This window comes from Pan paniscus, chromosome 2, assembly GCF_029289425.2.
Source record: "Pan paniscus chromosome 2, NHGRI_mPanPan1-v2.0_pri, whole genome shotgun sequence".
Lineage (NCBI taxonomy): Eukaryota > Metazoa > Chordata > Mammalia > Primates > Hominidae > Pan > Pan paniscus.
In genome coordinates this window covers 14,102,441-14,122,090 of record NC_085926.1, presented here as the reverse complement: position 1 = coordinate 14,122,090, position 19,650 = coordinate 14,102,441, and the positions used below count along the sequence as shown (strand labels likewise).

The 19,650-nt window shown below is 52.3% G+C and overlaps 1 protein-coding gene across 1 annotated transcript; it reads right to left on the bottom strand.

Moving 5' to 3' along the window:
• Positions 1–781: 781 nt before the first annotated feature.
• TMEM43 (transmembrane protein 43) lies at positions 782–19,599 on the bottom strand. The gene is made up of 12 exons (XM_003826231.5): positions 19,279–19,599; positions 14,929–15,078; positions 13,511–13,645; positions 12,793–12,887; positions 11,872–11,921; positions 11,532–11,601; positions 10,658–10,728; positions 9,580–9,701; positions 9,239–9,313; positions 8,563–8,664; positions 5,182–5,299; positions 782–2,883 (listed from the first exon to the last, which is right to left on the bottom strand). Exons 1-12 carry the CDS (start codon positions 19,288–19,290, stop codon positions 2,681–2,683), a joined length of 1,203 nt encoding a protein of 400 aa, XP_003826279.1. The 5' UTR covers positions 19,291–19,599; the 3' UTR covers positions 782–2,680.
• Positions 19,600–19,650: the final 51 nt, after the last annotated feature.

The following is a 19,650-nucleotide window of genomic DNA, read 5'->3' as shown; positions in this document are numbered from 1 at the left end:
CTGAGTAGCTGGGACCATGGGTATGCACCACCACGCTTGTCTTTCTGGGGTTTTGAGATGATGGCATTGCCATGTCTCTGCAGAAATAACTTCTTCAGGCATATGTCAGCTACAAGGAGGTATTATTTAAATGAAACAGTAGGTTCTGAGAAACAGAAGAGTAGGTTTGGGAAAGTTCTCACTCACCTGCTTGTAAAAAATAAAGCAAACTGCTAGCATCAGAGTGGGCAGTTAGCAGCCTTCTTTCAGAACAGGAAGCAAAATGAATGAAAAATTAATGCCTCATGTGTCAGGCATTCTATGGGCTTTGTCTCATTTGGCCCTCACAACAACCTTGTGAGGTGGACAAGTGTTGTTCCCATTGTACCGATGAGGGAACAGACTCAAATCGTTGATTTACCCAACATCACAGCCAGTATGTAGCAATCTTTGGCTCAGAACTCAGGTCTCCCGTGTCAACTCAGGATGCCTCTGGCAGTGGAGCACACTGCTGCCCCTTCCACTTTTTCTAGCACATTCTGAAGATGCATGAAGCCTGAGTCATTCACTTTAAATCAAGCCAAAACAAAGTGGGCTTCAGTATGGACTTCTGAGTGCTAGATACTGAGTTGCCCTTAAAAAAAAATTAACTTATTTTAAGCACTGAAAGCTCAGATTTCCACAAAATTCAGTTCTCAATAAATCCTATGGCTGAATTCTTTACAGACATTTTGGAAAGAATGCCAAAAAAAAAAAAATCTGAAACTAAAAATAGGATGTTTGTCAAAGTCCCACACCAGAAGATAATTTAGAAATTTATTTCAAAATTTTTAATAAAAAATACAATGATATTACAAATTTGGTTTTCCAAAGCTTTCAAATTTTTCTTAACATTATCTTTCGTTTTAAGAACACTTTTGAAGTCGGCAGTTATTTAAAATCCTTACTAGAAAAAAACCAAAGCCCAAGGATTTTGCATTTAGTCATCATCTAGGTATACCGCGTGTTTTCCGAAAGCATCCTTTAAGAGTTTGGAGATTTGATGAAATTGCTCATGTAATAAGCAGTTAGTGAATACTACTGAATCCTAAACCCAGATAAGTCATCTTGGGCTGGCTGTGTTTTTCATGTGAAGAAACTCATTTATAGCACAGGCACCCCAGGCCAATAGAGATGATTACAGATCACTGGTTTCAGAAGTTCTGACCCCTTATTCAGCTACCAAATACTTAATTGCTAAAGGAATTACTCCCAGCAGGCACAAAACGGTTTCTGAATATGACAGAAAAGGTACACAAAGAACCATTTAAGACATCCTGGTTACAACATACTTTATCTTTAAAAGGGTGTGAGAGTAGTTGGGGAACTTAGAAATTCTGTGACTTAGGTGTGGGTGGATCTTATTTAGGAAGACTAAAGCTATGGACACAACACGTGAAAGAACCACTCAGAAGCAGCCCTAGGAAGCCCAGGTGCCCACATCGAAAGCACTCCCGGGTGAAAGCAGCCAGGCAGGCGTGGGCATTGTACAACCAGCCTCAGGCCTCAGTTCTTGATTGTGGTTGACGGGGGGTCACCATGAAGGAGCCCATTTAGTATAAAGCTTCCAACCTTTTCTCTTAATCGTTTCTTTGATCTTTTAAACCATCTTCAAGTGCATAGGGGAGTTTCCGATGCCAGAGGATGAAAGCAAGTGCTTTCTCCACCCTCTCCTCCCAGAGTGAAAACAAATCCTTTTGCTGATACTTGTTTCAAAAGCATCCATTGTAAAGCTTCTCAGTGACACAAAATACTGAGAGGTAACTTTTTATCAATCAAACCACATACCCCAATTTAACGTTAAACCTTTCAGTGCTCTGAATTCAACTGACAGACTAAAGGGTGTTTCCTGTAACAGTCTGAAATATTAAGTGTTTTTTTTTTGTTTTGTTTTTTGTTCTTAAATCTTATTTCAGAAAACTTCCTCTTGGGGTAGGAAAGTACACATGAAGCAGCAAAGTAATGAAGAAAAACTTAAATAGGGCCTTCAGAGATCCCACACGCTACAAAGATTCTGCCAAGCCATAAGATAAGTGTGAAGCCCAGTATATGTCCAGCTTTTCTCCTCAGGACATCTTCAGTGTTTCTTCTCTTTTAAACACCAAATCAGGTTCTAGCCACAGACTTGTGTTTTGGGTGTGCCTGCTTTGAGGGGTCCATGCCCATTGTGTCTGCTGGTGACCCAGGACTCAGCAGTAATGACTAACGGCCGCCCTTCAGGATCACAGATGTGCTTGGTGGTGGTGGCAAAGCATGGTACTTGTGTGCAGTGATGAGAAGCAGCACATGGCAAGGCTGAGCCCTTTATCAGCAGGCCTCCGTAGAACGTGTCTGCGTTGTCAGCTGCCAATGGGCTGAGTGGCTGGCTGTACCCACTCAGTCTAAGAGAGGAAGGAAACAGCAGGAGAAGCTGTCAGCTTGCCATTCATGAGCTGCTGCTGCCCACCAAAGCTGCTTACTGGCAATAAGAGATGTGGGGAAGACATGAGCTGGTGAACACCAACCTGGTGCACATGCTGCCAAGTCTGGCCCCTGAAGAGGAGAGGGGGTGCAGAGTCCAAAATTGACCAGGGCTCCTGCTCTGGCATGGAGCTGGGTCAGAGGTGAGAGAGGACCTGGATCCTAGGGCTCACGCAGGTGTCGGGCGGGTGCCAGGGTCTTTTCACTCCAACTTTTTGGCTGGCACCCGTGTCCGAGCAACAAGGATGGGCACAAGGGCCAGGCTGGCAATGAGGAGGGCCCACAGGGGTCGGTAGAAGAGCCAGCCAGCCGCCACGGTCAGCAGGGTCAGCGAGGTGGCCACACAGAAGGCAAAGGCTTTCAGGCCAATGTTGACCAGGTCTCGGAAAACAGGAAACCAGTCCACTGTGGAAAGGAGAAAGGTGATGAGGTGCCACCTGCTCTACACCTCACCAGCTCAGCAGATCTCTCCTGTCCCTAGATGAGGATGGGCCCATGTTGCTACATGCATGAGAAGGGGAGAGGATCAGTGGGGTGGAAGGCAAGGAGCTTCGTTCTGAAAGCTAAGGGAGCACAGGAGCCTCTGCTATGAGCTGCGTGGTTGGGCACATTGCCTAAGCCACCCACTCTACCCTGATCCAGGGGAGAGGATGTAGCAGTGCTTCGTAAACTTTAATACTTTATGTGGAGAGTAGTCTGAGGCCAGTATAAAGACATTTGCCTGTAATGCTAGAAATAACCTGGGTCCTGCACACTCATACAAGAGGCTGTGGGTGGAGCCTCCTGAAGGTGCCTATTTGGGCCTCTCAGCCATTCCTAGAGGTGTTGGTTCATTCATGCAGCAGGATGTTACTGATGATTTATGTGCCCAGCACTGAACCAGCAGGTGCTAGAGGAAATAAATTAGCCTAAGCATTGGCCTCTCCTCAAGAATCTCACAGACTATTGGTCCAATAGGATAAAGCCCAGAATCCAGCTAAATTCATGAGGAATTACCCTATTCTTGCCTTGTGTGACCTCTCCAGATTGGCATTCCATAGCTGATGTCCACTCAGGGAATCTTCGCTCAGTTCCCAGGAGGCCACCAATGGTCTGGAATCACTGGGTTTGCAGAGCAAGCCCTGGTGCCCCACCATGCCTGCAGCACACCCTGCAGGCCACTACCTGGCCTCATCCTGATCTGTTCCCATACAGCACTGCTACTCAGCCCTTAGAATAAGCAAAGTTCATGTTTCTGAACGTTGCCTGTGTTAGGCACCATGTGCACCATCTCATGAAGCCCTCATGCCCACCCTGTAAGGGAGGTACTCTTCTTAACCCCATTTTACCCACAGGGTCACTGAGACTCAGGGAATTAAGAAACTCACCACCAGTCCTCCTGTTAGAAAGTGCCAGAACCAGGATTTGAACTCAAGACCGTATGGGCCCAGAGCCTGGGCTCTGAGCTGTTGCTCTAAGCCTTGTCTGTCTCTAGCTGTGGAGTCTTACACACGTTGGTATTTATCAAACGCATGGGGGACTGTGTGCTTCCCTGCTGCGCTCCCAACTCTCCCCACCCACCCTGGGGGTCCCTCCACACTCTAAGTCTGTCCTGAGTCTGGCGCATTCCAGACGTAGAGTGAATTGGGATCACAGACATCAGAGATCCAAAGAAGGGCCCACTGAGACAGACACGAGGAAACCAAGGCTCCAGAAGGGAACTGGTCTCCCCAGGGTCACACAGGCAAGAAAGAGGATTCCGTTTAAATGCTCATCTCTTGCTAATGTGCCCACCACGTCACTGGTCTTTCTGAGCACAATTCAGCTGTCCAAAGAAAGGCTCAGGGAGAGTCCTTCCCTTCCCGGGCCTGTTTTCCCAACTGTAAACAAAGAAGGTGGTCCCCCCTAGCTCAGACAGCCCAAGATGTGCAGCCAGACCTCTTCTGACTTGTGCATGCTGAGTGGGGAAGAGGTTTCTGTTGGCACCCAGAGAAGACTTGATGCAATCATGTGACTGGAAGGGACACACACCAGGGAAAGGCTTGGATGGAGAGTCCTCCGAGGAACCCCATCCTCCTGGGCCCAGAACACACTTAGTCACCCTGGGCACTCAGATCCCGAACCACGCTGGGCCACAGGTCTCCTACTGGGCTCACTGGTGCCAACCTCAGGTCAAGGAGCGGCCCAGAACTCTCCTTCATGCTCCAGACTTGCTGGCTGCCCAAATCTAGCCCAGGTTTTGGAGTGAGGAAGGAAGCATGAGAGTTTTGGGTGTTTCCTATTTGCCACATTTCATAAAACTCTGCATGTAAGGGGTGAGGTGACTGAAGCTGAGATGGGAAGGGAATGGCCAAGCATCCAGAGCTTGGACGTGACAGATTTCAAATGCAGGTCTGGCAGGCTCCCATGTGGTATTCAATTGTGGATCAAAGGAATGAGCAAATGATCGAGCCAGCAGATGGACGAACCTTCAGGCTGTGGAGTGAGACCAGTGCCCCAGAGTTGGCCCCACCCAGCCTGGCCCCTGGCAGCTCCTGCCCTCAAGCCTGCCTTCCTCTGCTCCCTCATCCCAAGGCTATGGAGCGGGGACACAGAGATGAGCCAAATGCCTGGTATCTGCACAAGGGCCATCCCATCAGGCCGGAAGGGCTGAGATGATGCGACAGGCAGAGGAGGCCCTTTCGGGGTGCAGGAGGGAGGGCAGTGACCCACCCCAACACCTACCCAAGGTGTAGAGGATCCGTGTCATAAGGTTGAGGCCCATGAACATGGCCATCCAGCCAGCTGCCCGCAGGCCCCAGGTCTTCATGGAGTTGCTCCTTAGTTCTCTATGAAACACCTCCTGCAGGACAAGGTGGGGGCAGGTCAGGATGCTGAGGGCCAGTGGCGTACCCAGTCGGCAGGGCAGGTCCTGAGGGGGCTGTACCAACTCGGGAGCTGTTGGCCATTTCTGAACAGGCCAGAGGGAGGTGGGGAAAGCCTCCTATAGGGCTAAGTCCTTCTGCCCATCTGGCAGAGCACAGGGCAAGGCATGAGATCTCTGTGGAACGTACGGGCCTTCCTCAGCTCAGAGCCTGCCAGCACCTGGAGCCCTCAGCCCACGGTCTCACCTGCAATGAGCAGGACCCTGCCCAACACCCCTGAGCAGGTTTGAGCATGCCTGCTGGGCAGCATGCTCTGCGCTATGTGTGTGATCTGTTTAATCTCAGACCCTCTCCACATGGCTTGGGGACACTGCACCCTCCTTCTCAGGCTCCATCGCTGTCGCTGCCCCTCTTCCTGTCCATTAGATGCTGCAATTCTTTAGCTGCTTCAGTCCATACTCTCTCCCCGGACATCCCATCTGCTTCCTTGGCCTCCACATGCCATGACCCTCCAATTTAAAGCTGCAGCTCTGGCCCTCTCCCGGGCCTCACAGCCCTGCAGCTCCCACCACCTCCACCACCTCGACATTTCCACTTGACATCTCAGCCTGTCTAGTGCTGACACTGGCGCCTTCTCCATCTCAGCACATGGCACACCCACCCACCCACTCGCATCTATGGGAAAGCCATGGCTCGCTCCTCCCCTACCACCCCATCCAGTCCAGGCCACATATTCCCGAGTCTCTTACCACTGTCTGCCCGCAGGAGCCTCACTGGCCCTGCTTCTATCACCCACTCTGTGTTCTCCACACAGCCACCTGCCAGAGCCCTGCCACACCCCCCGGACACCGACCCTGCTGCCAGTGCCCTGACCCTGCTGGCTGCTGTCCCCAGTCCAGGTCAAGTGTCCTCTCGCCTGTGTATCTGTGCGTGGGTTTGCTCTGCCTACAGCGATTGCCTGCAGTCATGCCTGGCCAGCTTCCTACATATTCTTTTGAGCTTTGCTTGAACCCCATTTCTTCAGAGGGCTTTCCCTGACCCTCTGATCTGAATCGGGCCCTCTCTCAGAGTCTGTAACAACAAAAACAGGTCACATTTATCACTCACCATTTATTTGATACTGTCCTAAGTGTTTTACAAGTATTATTTAATTCTCAAATTCACTCAGTGAGGTAGAAATACTTACCTCCACTTTACAGATGAGGAAACTGAGGCTCTGAGAGAATAAGTCATGTGCCCAAGGTCTCACCTCAAGCAGTTAACTAAACGCTACATTTCCAAGAGCAGGGAGCATGTCTGTGAAGTAGCTGGTGTTCAATGAAAACTTGCTGAATGAATGAATAATCCTCAATGACCAAACCAGTTAGGGATGATGTGACTATTACTAATAGTACTTAAACATCTTCCCCTTCACAAATGAGGAAACAGGCTGAGAGATCAGCACCAGCTCAAGGTCCTGTAGCAGGTGGGAGGCAGTGCCAGGGCCGTCTGCAGTGTGCCTGCTTGGGCAGCTGTACTCTCCTGCCCCTGGGACTGGAATCGGGGCATCCTGACTTTTGCCCTGAGCTGCCTGCCTGGCTCTGGGCCTTTTTTCTACTTGGCAGAGACCCCAGACCTTGTGTGGGGGTGGGGGCTGGGCTGGGGGAAGACAGGGCTTTGGGGCTGCTAAGCAGCAGGAGACCCAGGGGGTAAGGAGGCCGCCTGAGCATCTGCACTCAGGGCCTTCCTTTCTGGGGCATTACCTAAGCCATGGGCCCCATCCACTCCTCTCTGGAGGAGCGGCTGCATGAGCTGGGCCTCAGCCCTGGGAGAGAGAGCAAGGCCTGGACTGGGCCTCCTAATTTTAGAAACTTGCTGGGGACCCTCAGCTGCTGGTGGAAGGGTGACTCATGGCCTTTTAGGCTGGGAGGTGGCAGCCCTACCCTGAGGTTGGTAACTGGGCTCCTGGGCAACAGCCTGACCACACCCTAGCCCTGGCCAGGTACCAGGAGTTGGTGAGGCCCAAGCACCACCACAAGCTGGAGGCTAACGGGACAGATGGCTGCTGAGGATCTAATAATAGGAACAAAAGGTCACAGCTAACCCCTGATGCCTGTCTGCTGCCTTGACCCTTTCTGGCCACTCTGGAATGAAACCCCAGCAGTCCTGGTTGGGGCAGGTATAGAGTGCCCCACCGGGGATACCTGTGTTCATCAACAACAGAAAAACTAAAGACTCAATTCTTCTGCTGCAGAGAAGGATTGCCTGCCTAGAGAAGACAGGCTAACTTTTAAGGCACAGAACTGAACTAATCAGCACATCTTGGCACCCCTTCTCCTTGGGACCCGGGGTAGGCATAGCCCTCCCTATTTACAATGGGAGAGGGATACTCAGGCAGCTGAGGCCCAAAACCCTTCCCCGCCCTCCTGATGTTCTGGAAGGACACAGACTTTGGTGGAGCCCCCCCACCCACTCCCTCTCCCCGCTCTGGGCTGTGGCCACAGCACTCCGGGTGCCCCCTTAAAAGGTGAACCCTTTCGTGCCCGGACTGGGCTGTTCTTGCTGGAAGTGACTGATCACTGATTCTTCTAGGGTTAACCCCTTCTCGTCAGCAAAACTCACTTGTCAGAGGCCCTGCTTGATCACCGTAGAAACGGATGTCCTACTCTGACGTCCACTGGTATCAGAGCACCTGTTCTCTTTCCAACACTCGGCACGATGCATCAGTACTTACGAGTTTCTGTCACTCTCACTCCTCTACCGGACAGTCTGTGAGGCACAGTGAGTTTAGTGCCTAGCACAGTCCTGCACACTGAGGGTTCATGACAGACTCAGCATCCACAATCCAAAAACCCAAATGCTGAAGTGCTCCAAAATCCAAAACTTTCTGAATGCCAACATGACGCCACTAGTGGAAATCCCACACTTGACCCCATGTGACGGGTTGCATTGTATAAAATCACCTTCAGGCGATGTGTACAAAGTATACATGAAACATAAATAGATTCTGTGTTTAGACTTGGTTCTCATCCCCAAGAGATCTCATTATGTATATACAAATACCTGCAAATCCAAAAAAATCTGGAATCTGAAACACTTCTGGTCAAACACTTTGATGAGGCATACTCAACATTCCGCTATTTCTTCTTCTTGCCTCATTCACTGGCTATGACCCCTGGTAGTGTGATCTTATTAAATAACCACTGGAAGGAAGGAAGGACATGCTTGTTCCCCCACCGTACCAGTAGGGCACAGCACTCACCTCTGCTGAGAAGTCCCCGTGGTGCAGGAGCAGTAAGGTATCCCCAGACTTGGTGGAGAATGGGACTAGCTGGTCACCCCGCTGCCGGGCAATCACAGTGACCTGGTCAGAGGACCTGGTGTTAGAGCTGAGGGGTGACTCGCGGGAGACACACCCACGAGAGCCATGGCCCACCCTCCCGGGACTGGGTGCCGGCTGGGGAAGTGAGCACAGAGACCCTGGGGCTTCTCTCTCTATACATCCACCTGGGATGCATCCACCTCTGCAGCTCTGGCTGAGCTGCTCCATTCAAAGCTCCAGGCATTCAAAGCTCTTGGGCAGCGCGCAGAGCAGGGGATGGGGCGGGACTGCACATAGGCCAGGAACGCAAGACCAATTATTGACAGATCAAAACGGGCTTGGGGAGAGGGTCTGTGTGTGACTGGAACACCTGTCATAAGGTGCGACTATGAGACCCCTTTTGAGCTGCCCTTCTTAACGTGGGGTCCATGGATGGCTGTGGGGACATGGGAGCTCTGAAACTGCTCAGAAGCGTGCCTGGCTGAGAGTGCGTGCGAGCGTGTGCCTTTCCCCAGGGAAAAGGGGGTCCAAGCGCTCCTGACATTGACCAAGGTGTCTATGTCCGGGGAAGTCGTGAGGCTCTGACTTAGTGTCTGCCCCTGGGAAGCCAGGTTACCACGTGAGCTGGGCCCAGGTCAGGGTCATCGCCGCTCAGTCCAGCATAGGAAAAGGAAACACGCAAGTCTCCCACCTGGGGGTGGAAGAGAAGCAGGGAGAGTGAGGAACGGAGTAGCTGGCCCAGGCCCAGGTCCAGGATGCCTCGGCTACGCCCCTCAGGCTCTTCTCCCACCTCCACACCCGTGCCCAAGCTGTGCCATCACCCAGAGGGCCTCTCCCACTCAGCTGCACTTGGCCAAGTACAGCTGTGCATGCAACTGAACTGAATCTGCCTGGCGCAGGAACCTTATCCTAGCGCCCTGACCCTCCTATTTGGAGAGCCCAAGCCTCTCCGCACACCTCTGGATACTTGGGATTTTCGCTGTGGTAGAAAAAGTCTCCACGGCGAATGATGTCCACATGAGGGTCCTCCAGCTTGGATAGGCTCAGGGACTTGAAGTTGTCGACTTTGTCGATGAGGCCTGAGGGGACCAGAGTGGTTAGAAACCCAGGGGACCAGGTGAAAACCTCAATCTGCAAAGTCCCTGGCCTGACCCCCTTCCACTGCACCCCTGGAGCCTGCACACGTGGCACTCCCACCTGCAGTGCCTCTTTCTGACTCTGTCTCGTCCACGGCTTCCCCTAGGTTAGACCATCTCCTCCAGGAAGCTTTCCCTGTGCCCGCTCCCACCAAGTCAGAGTGACCACAGCACTGGGAGTGGTCTTAGCCCTTTTCCCTTCCATCAAGGTTACGGCCATCCACGTCCAAGCCTGACTCACCTCCTGGGTTGAGAGCTACTTGAGGGCAGGCCCAGCTGGCACACAGGCACCATCCAGCAACAAAGCACACAGAAAGCGGCCAGGCCAGGCCCAGGATCATCCAGCCTCCCCAGGACTATCTGGGCCCTTGGTATCCTCTCCCACCTTCATGGGTCAGGCCCAGGAACAGAGCCCCAGGGTTACTCTGGCCCATGGTGCCACCTTATCCCTTGCAAGCTTCTCTTTGGAGTCAATGGGGGATGCCTGTGATAAGCTAGTGCCTTCCTGGGACAGGTGGAACTCAGAGGGGGAGCCCTAGGCTGAGAGCACTGAGCCACCACATGTCTACTACTAGCCGGAGTCTGCTTGACGAAGGACTGTCTCAGCAGTCTACTCAGCAGACACTGGCACGCAGCAGGGTAAGGATGCATGCCTGAGTCATTCTCTGGAACAACCCAGATTTCAGAGGAACCTGGTAGGATGGAGTGGGGTGGGGGTTTCTACGTCAGCCCTTGCTTCCTGGGGATTCGCCTTCCCCTGGCCCCCAAAGCATGGTGCTGGGAAAGGTGCAGACTGATCCTGTGCCTTTAGCCCTCTGAAGGCTGAGTACTGGGAGCTCCGGCCCTAGGGGGGCCTTGTGCTTCTGGCACGAGCTCCTCTGGAGAGGCCTGAGACTTACCTGACGAGAGGAAAAACCTGCCAATTTGGACAAAGGGGGCTGTTGCCGTGAATGACTCCACTGCCATGGCACTGTGGGAGAGAGGAAGCTGTCAGAGATGGGCACCAGTGTGGGAGCTGCCTGGGTCCCTTTGGGTTGTTTGTGCTGGGCAGGGTCCCCACCCAGGGGTTCCTGCAAGTCCAGATTAGCCCAGGCACAGCAGACATCTTGTCCTGTCCACCCCCAGGGGCCCTGTGCCCCCTCCCCTGGGCTGAGCACCCTCACTCTGTCTCCTGTTCCCCGGAGCTTCCTACCCTCTTGCCTAGACCCCTGCCAGCCTGTCCTGCCCCACCCACTGCTGTCAGATGTATCTTGCATGGACTTTACACCCCTCACTAGCCCCTCCCAGAGCATTCCATCCCGACCATCTTACTGGCACAGCCCAGACCATTGCTGAACAAGGCCTGCTCTCTAGCCACACCCAAGTGTTATGCCCGCCTCACCACTGGCATGCCGTGGAGCTAACCTCCCTCTGCTGAAATCCTGAGAAGCCTGAACAAATGCCGCTGCCTCTGGAAAGCCTGTCCTGATTGTCCTCCCACCCATGGCAAACCATTAACAAAATGCTTCCCCGGCCCCCTGTGTGCAAATCCCCTTAGACGCTTAGTGCAGGCCTTACATTTGTGACTTGTTTGCGGGGAGCTTGTCTGGGGTCAGGGGAGACAAGTCTCTGTGTTCCTGGTGCCCAGCACAGGGCTTGGTCTCAAACCCATGTCCCACATTTTCAACCCACGAGGCAGGATTAACTCAATCCTGTTATTCAGATGAAGAAACTGAGGCTGGAGACCTGCCAGCGTAGACAAAGCTGCACTCAGGCCTTGGGCCTGGCTCTCACCTGGGGTTTTTGTGGCCAATCTCTCGGTCGAAGTTTTTGCTGTTGATGATTTCTGACCTCCATTCGGTGTCTGCTCAGGGAGAGGAATCAACTCAGAGCCCGGGTAGGAGTGGCACCCGGCTGAGACCCACCAGCCCAGCTCCTCCTATCTCACAGCCAAAGGGGTGGGTCAGGGAGCCTCAATGGATGGGTGGGAGAGCAGGGCTCTGAAGACTTGCACCCAGGGATCCTGATGCCTGGTGCTGAATCCTTCCCATGGCCCCACCAACAGCCCTGCTGTCCAGCCACCGCTGTGGGCCCCCACCATGGGCAGAGACCACGTAAGGGGCCCAGCACTCACTGTAGGAATACCTCGTCTCCTTCTTCACCTGCCCATCCTCGGTGTACTCCCTGCAGGGAAAGCAAAGCAGCCACGGGGGTTAGCCTCATCGCCCCAGGCAGTCTAATCTCTAAGCATCTGAGCAGGAAGCAACCTCAGGGCTACCAGATCAGACTCCCCAGATAGGGCAGATGCCTTCTCTACACCAGCCCCAAGACAGGGCACTCACTCCTGACAGACAGCCAGCTCCTGCCCTCCAAGGCGCTGCCTGGAGGAAAGCGCTCTCCCATCCTGAGCTGAAATCTACCCCCACTGGCCTTACACCAAGGGGCCCAGCCCTGCCCTTTGGGCTCAGAGATCTGGCTGCATCCTCTGCTCCAGGACAGCCCTGCGGGGGGCCTCCTGAAGCTGCCCTTCTCCTGCTCCTCCCACCACCTCCCCACCTGTCGGTCACAGTCCATATGATTCAGGTGGGGCTGAACCCACCCCCAGCTCCAGGTGACCCCAGCCCTGATCAATGAGAACCTGCCCTGGGACTCCTGTCAGAAACGATAAGCTGTAAGTAGAGCGAAGATGGGACCAACACAGCTGATGGGAAGGCTGAACACAGAGAGATGCAGTGGGGTCTCGGGGTTGACATGCTGATCCTAATGACAGTGTTTCAGGCCTGCTCCAAGTCATGCTTCAAGCTTGTGCATCTCTGGAACTTCCCAGATGTGGGAGCAACTCAATCCCCCTTTCCTCCTGGAGCCACTCTTCACTGGATTTTTGCCACTTCCAAATCACTGGCTATTAATTTGGGGATCATTTCACACTTTTCTGATAGGAAGATGTTATACTTGAGTTTCAAAGGTATCAAAATGAAAGACATCTGCATGTTATCCTGACACCTACACTTCACTCCTCCTTTACCCCAACAGAGTTTTCACCCCGACAGCTCACCTGGACTCCTCAGTTTCTACCCATTGGTACATCTCCACGTGCCTCCGCAGTTTCACAGCCGGAAGATGGACCCCATAGTTTGGATCAGACAAAAGCTTCAAACAGAATCAAAGAAACCAAAAAAATAAAGGATAAGATTCATGTCAGCCCAGAAAGCCTGGCTCAGGGGAAGCTGGACTGGAAGAGGAAGAAATAGAGAAGGGGACAAGGGTGGAGAGCCCTACACTGCTTTGCAGGGGAGAATCAAGGACACTCCCTGTCCCAGGTTCTTTACACACAGTGCCTGTGACCGTGAGCCTCACAGTACAGGCCTGGGCTGCATGGCCCAACGGCATGGTGCCAACAGCATACAGGGTGTTCAAATAACAGGAAAGCTCTGGTGCCCAGGGTAGTTTTGTGGCCTTGCACTGGACACACATGGTCATCAGAGTCATGAGAGCACCTCCCTGAGTGCCAGCCACTGTACCAAGGCGTTAGTTACCTAATCTCACCAAATCCTCAAGGCTGGCCACAAGCTTGTAACCATTACCGTCCCCATTTTATACACGAAGACACTGAGACTCAGGATAGACAAGTCCACACAGCTGCTGAGTGGTAAAGTCGGGAATCACACCCATGTGTGACCATCTCCAAGGCCCATGCTTTCGAATCCTCAGCCAGACAACATCCAGGATGAGCCCCGAGCCACTGGCAGGCCAGCATCCCCTGCCAAACCTACCTTGGATGTCCGTAAGGCGCCAATGATGTGCACCAGCCTGCCTTCATTCTCCGGAGCCACACTGTGGATGCTGTCGGGGGACACCACAAGCGAGAGCCCCTCAGCCAATGAGGTTGCCGTCTTCAATGCGCGGCCCTGGGAGCAAAGGGGAGTGGGGATTTCAACAGCTCAGGGGTGGCTCAGCATGACTGTGCTTGTTGCAAAGTATTAGGGTAGGATGGGGCCTCCGGGAGCGCTGAGACCCATCTCCCCACTGTACACTTGGAAAACTGAGGTCTAGCAAGTGGAGAGTAAGGACTGGAACCCAGATTCCTGCTTTCCCAGGGAGACTTCTTCCTACTGCCCCATTGGTTCCCACTAGCCCCCACCAATCTTAGCACTGCCCCAGTGGTGGGAACAGCTGATGTTTCTGCCTGCCTGTCCCTTTCTCCCCATTTTTCTCTGCCTTCTTTTTTTTAATTTTATTTTTATGTTTAAGTTTTTTGTAGAAATGGGGTCTTGCTATGTTGCCCAGGCTGCTTTCGAACTTCTGACCTCAAGCGATCCTGCCTCCTTGGCCTCCCAAAGTGCTGGGGTTATAGGCTTGAGCCACCATGCCTGGCTCTCCTCTCTTCTACTCAGCCCATGTGGTTTACCTAAGTCTATCTGAACCCTTGGTCAAATTATGGGACCCAGACCTTGCCAGTCAGAACATGTGAGTGACCCCTGGACACGGAGACTGATTCAGAGGACTGAGAGCCAAGCCAGGACACTGAGAGATTGCCCTGTAACTGTTGCTAAATTGATTTAGAAATATACTGTTGCATCATGAGGTCCTATTAAAAAAAAAAGGAGAAAAAGAAAGAGAGAGGGAGAGAAAGAAAGAAACAAGAAAGAGAGAAAGAGAGAGAGAAAGGAAGGAAGAAAGGAACAAAGGAAGGAAGGAAGGGAGGAAGGAAGGGAGGAAGGGAGGGAGGGAGGGAGGGAGGGGAAAGAAAGGAAAAGAAAGAAAGGAAGAGAAACAAATGGTTTTTCTCTTCCCTGGGCTAAGTGGTTGGATGTAGGCCAGTTGCTGGGGCCACATTTGCCATCACAGATGAAGTGCCTGCCCAAGAAAAACACCATAATAGAGAAAAACAGGCAAAAGATGAAGAAATGGAGATTCCTGGTGACCCAGCATGAACACCTGGATCCAACTACGCCTGAGGCAGGTGCTAACCCCTGGATATTCAGGTGTGTGAACTGATCTACTCCCCTTCCTGCTCACATCAGCTGTGGGATGGATCACAATGGAAAGAACTGTGATTAACTCAGTATCCTTCTTTCTCTTTTTAAAATCTAGGCCCTTGATTACCAAATCCAGCCTCCGGGTTCACAGCCTTTGCTCTCTGACATGGTGGGGACTCTCACTCTGCACAGGAAGACCCCAGACATTTTACCTCATTGGTGAAAATTAGGTAGAAGGAGAGCAGGAAGGCCATGAGCCCCACGAACATCCCACCCGAGGTCTCGCTCAGCCGTTCCAGGAAGCCTGGCTGGGAGCTGGTTTTAACTTTGACATGTTCTCTCCGGGTACTGGTACTGGAATACTGAAGAAAAAGAAACAGTCACAGAATGAAAACTAGTTTTTAAAAATAAATTAAATTTGCTATTTAGTTATACTCAATTTTTTTTTTTTTTTTTTTTTAGTTTTAACTGTATGTGGTAAAAACACACAGATATTCAATGTACAGTTTGGCAGGTTTCCACAAACGTATATTCCATCTGACCAACATCTAAAGCAAGGTACAAAATATTTCCATCACCCCAAAAAGTTTCTTTGTGCCCCTTTCCTGCCAATTCTCCCCCTCTCCACCAACCAGAGGTAACTGGTGGGGATGGGGAGAATCTGAATTTGAATTTCTCCTACTGTAGATTAGTTTGTTTCTTCTACAACTTGAGAAAAATGGAATCAGGGCACCAACTCCTTTCTGCCCAGCTTCTTGGACTCAGAGCACTGCTTTTGCAATTCATTCATGTTGTGGTGTTTATCAGGAATTTGTTCCTTTTCATGGCTGAGTAGTATTCCATTTATGACTATACCACAGTGTGCTGAATCATTCGTCAGTGGATGGGTATCTTGACAGCTTCCAGGTTTTGGCTGTTATGAATAATGCTGCTGTGAATATTCATACATGAACCTTTATGCAGACATGTGCTTTCATTTCCCGTAGGAATATACCTAGGAGTACAACTGCTGGCTCGCGAAGAAGATGTACATTTAACTTTTTATGAAACTGCCAAGCTATTTTACAAAGAGGTTATTAGAGATGTATTTTTAATTAAATTCAGCAAACAGTGGCTGAGCTTTCTGAGGGCAGTGCTAGCCCTTGTGGGGTCAGAAGTAGACAGTCTTAGGGCAGTGAGGTCACAACCATAAACAATACTAGAAGGTCACACAGAGTGTCCTGTGATGGGGGTGGACTTGGTGCTCAAGGAGTGACCCCTTCCACCTGGGGTATCAAGGAGGCTCCCTTGAGTGGAATCTTAGAGGCAGACCTTAGGGGAAGAGCATCCCTAAAGGGAGAACCATATCAGCAGTGATGAGGAAGTAGGAAGTGGTTCTGGGGGAGCAGCCGCCTGTCTGCTTTGGCTGGGTGGGAGCGGTGGAGGAAGAAAGGGCTTGGAGGTAGGCATTTCTGGGCAGGTTCACAGTGGGCCTCAAACTCAAGGGTGAGTGGATCAGGCTTTGGTCAATAACAGAGGCATGATTTGGGGTGCATCCACTGCTGATCAAAAGTGTCATCGTCTAGGGCAGGATTCTGGAGCCAGAAGAACTGGATTTGAATTTATGCTCTGCCACATACCAGCTACAGGGTCTTGGGCAAGCAACGTCACCACTTTGTGCCTTCCATTTCCTCTGTGCATAGGGTTGTGGTGAGAACCAAAGAACACAGTTATTGGGTAGCTCAGGGCCTAGGGCGTGGTAAGCACTGGACACGTGTTAGCTAGTAGAAATGTTACCAGATTTCCCTACAACTGATACTGGGCTGGCACCAGGCTGGGGGTGAGCTGACAAAAGTCACAAAGATGTAAAGTGGGGCCCAGCTAAGACAGGCCCCATCCTGGTATTGGGGGCCAGAGGAGTGATTTGAGTCAGAATCTCTGCTTGAACAAAGCTGATGTCGCATTCTGATTGTCTTTGAGTACCACCAGCCAAGGCCTCCAGTGACCAGATGTCCATGAATCCAGAAGTCGTCTTGACTTTCCATGCCATTTGGAAACATTAGGTGAGTGAATCACCACATAGGGGCAGGTGACCATCACAATGATGACAATGGCAAACACACCGGGTCTATCACAGGCCAGCCCACAGGCAAGCCCAAAGAGCTGGATGTCATAACGACCCCATTTCACCGATAAGAAAATCGGGCTCGGGGTTAAGTCATCTTCCCAGATCACACAGCTTCTAAGAGGAAGAGTTAGGATTCAAATCCGGGCAGACTGGAGGCTACTCTCCCATTACTCATTCCAGTCTGTGCTCCCCATCTCTTGGGCTACAATGTGAGCTGAATGTTGGGAGCCAGCTGCAGGCAGCAATAGGAAAATAAGGCGTGTCTTCCTCTTGGGCCTCCCCTCAGCCAGCATCAAGATAAGGGGCTCAAAGACGGCCCTGGAGGGAAGGAAGAGAGGTACAGGAGGGTGCCCCTCAGGCTAGGGGAGGGGTGAGGTGGGCAGTGACATGACAAACCCAGCCCACATTCTGAACCAAAATTCCCAGTAAACATGGAGGATCATAAAGGATCTATATATCCACACATATTTATATATACATATAGTATGTATTACATGTATACACACATTATATAAACACACACACACACACGCACACACAGACGGACATCCCCAGTGACACATCCCCTCCCAGTCCTAGCACTCAGGACTTAGAAGAAATGAGCAATGAGTGGTGGGAACAGAGGCTGACACATAGGCCCTGGAAATGGACAGAACTGGGTTTGATGCCTAGGTTCACCACTCGCTTGCTGTGTAAGCCTGGGTAAATTGCTCTACCTCTCTGATTCTGTTTACTCACTTATAAAGTGGAGAGGGGAATAGTACCTTCACCACAGGTACTGCTGCTGCTATACTGATTGACAATTTTGTTGCCTCCCTGCTCCATCCCGCTATCTTCTTCCTCACCCAGCCTAGTGGCTGCTGTAAATGTGTACCCAGCTACTGGATGAATCAAAAAACGCTTGGCAGCAGAGAATACTCAAATGCATGTATATTCCTTAGTGAGGGGTCAGGTCTCAATGTACCCAAGATGATCTCTATCCACTGGGACCATTTGTGCTACCCTGCAAGGACAGGCTTGTTTTCAAGTATTAAGTACCTACCACACACCAGGCACTGTGCTAAGCAGTCTCCCTTAAATATCACAGTAACTGATCCATGAGGCTACATAAACCTGGAGAGATGAAAGCCACACAGCTACTGGGTGGAAGAATCTGGATTGCCCCCAGGTCTCCCTAACTCCAAAGCCTGCCCTTTTCAGCATATTCCCGTGTCACAGCATGCCAAGCCGGCCACGAGAGCTTGGGCAAGTGCCTTCCCCTGCTAGGGAAGTTCCCCATCTGTAAAATATGGTGGTGGTAGTGATGGGAGCAGACAGAGTCCACATACTACAGACAGGCTGGTCTCCTGACTGCCCTCTCGCCTGGCCGAGCCTGAGTCTCTCCGAATACCTCTGAGGCCTTTCTAGGTACAACATTCAAGGCTTCTAACCCTCCTGTGGGCCCGAAATGTCCTGGGAGTGTGGATGATACTAACCCGAGACAAAGTGTACTAGGGCTGTGGGTGATGCACACCCTGGCCCCTCAAAAGGTGTGGGAGGCAGAGAGGACGCTTGGGGACAGAGGCGGTGTCTGGAAATAGGGTGTGACAGGCAAGGGGAGAGCTGCTAGGACACTCTACCAAAGCAGGAGGGAGGGTGTGTCTGGGGCTGGCTGGGCTCCTAAGCGGGCCCTAGAAGCACTTTCACAGAGGAGGGGAGAGGTGAGTCACCAGCTTCTCCCACACCCAGCGCCCTGGTAGGAGGCGCTGCTTGGTGAATGAATGTTGGGCTTAAACAGTTTCCCGAGAAAGGCTAGTTGCAGGGAGAAGAGGCCTTGAAGGAACAGCCCTCAGCCAGGCCTTCTCCAACCAAATCCTTGCTAGGGGGAGGAGGGGCCCCGACAGTAGAGAAATGCTCCCTCTCCCCCAACTCCTTCGCTCCCAGCCCAGCCTAAGCTTTTCGGAGCATCACAGCCTCGGTTTACAGAGCCTCCCCAGGGCGGAGAGCTCTCTGCCCGCCTGGACAGCCCTGTCTGTCCATTGCTGGACAGCTCCACTTGGGCTGGATCGCCTTCCTCCCTCCCAAGGGACTGGCGCCCTCTCTGAGGTCGCGTCCAGCTCTCATAATGCGCAAGTTTCAGGGCCCCAAGGTACAGGAGGGAACTGGGAATGCAAGGAGGGGCCGCGGAGAGGCGTACAAGCAGATCCCAGTACGGGAGCAACACCTCCGAGTCCGCCTCCGCACGAACGCCGAGGACGAGGCGAGCCAAGAAACACGGACAAAAGAAGCCTGGACAGGCCGCGAGATGAACAGAGGGATGAGCTGGCGAAGGCACAGACACGGCGAGCAGAGGGAGATGCGGGCCTAGCCGCACGGAGGAGCTCCAGGCGGCGAAATGGACCTAGAGGACCCCGGGGAAAAGCCCCAGGGCGACGGGGAAGCCTGGGTGTGGCCCGGCTGGCCCGGGGATACTCACATTCGCGGCCATGGTGGGACCCGGCTCGCTGCCGCCGCCTCGCGCTGTTCAGCTACGAAGCGGGCTGACGACTGGAGCGTGGTGTCCAGCGGCCTCTTGCCAGCCCCAGCTTCGAAAATCCGCGTGGACTCCAGGGCCAAGCGGGACTTACTACAGTTACCTCCCACTGTGCCCAGTGTTTCTGCGCATGCGCGCGGCGAGACGTCTTGGAAACTATACGGTCCGGGACATTGCAGTACCTCATTGATGCGCCTGCGCACTGCAAAGCTTTCGGGGAAATGTAGTTTCTACTGCCTGGAGACCTGTCGAGGGGCGCGCGACCTGCTGGGAAATGTAGTTTCCGGCTGAGGTTGGCCTGGCCGCGGTTGCGAG

What these genes read in the sequence shown, in the direction of transcription:
- TMEM43 (XM_003826231.5), bottom strand. An exon ending in GCGCCTTACGGACATCCAAG is followed by an intron (nt 12,888 to 13,510) that starts GTAGGTTTGGCA and finishes TTCTGTTTGAAG; the next exon opens with CTTTTGTCTGATCCAAACTA. An exon ending in AAAATCCCAAGTATCCAGAG is followed by an intron (nt 9,314 to 9,579) that starts GTGTGCGGAGAG and finishes TTCCACCCCCAG; the next exon opens with GTGGGAGACTTGCGTGTTTC.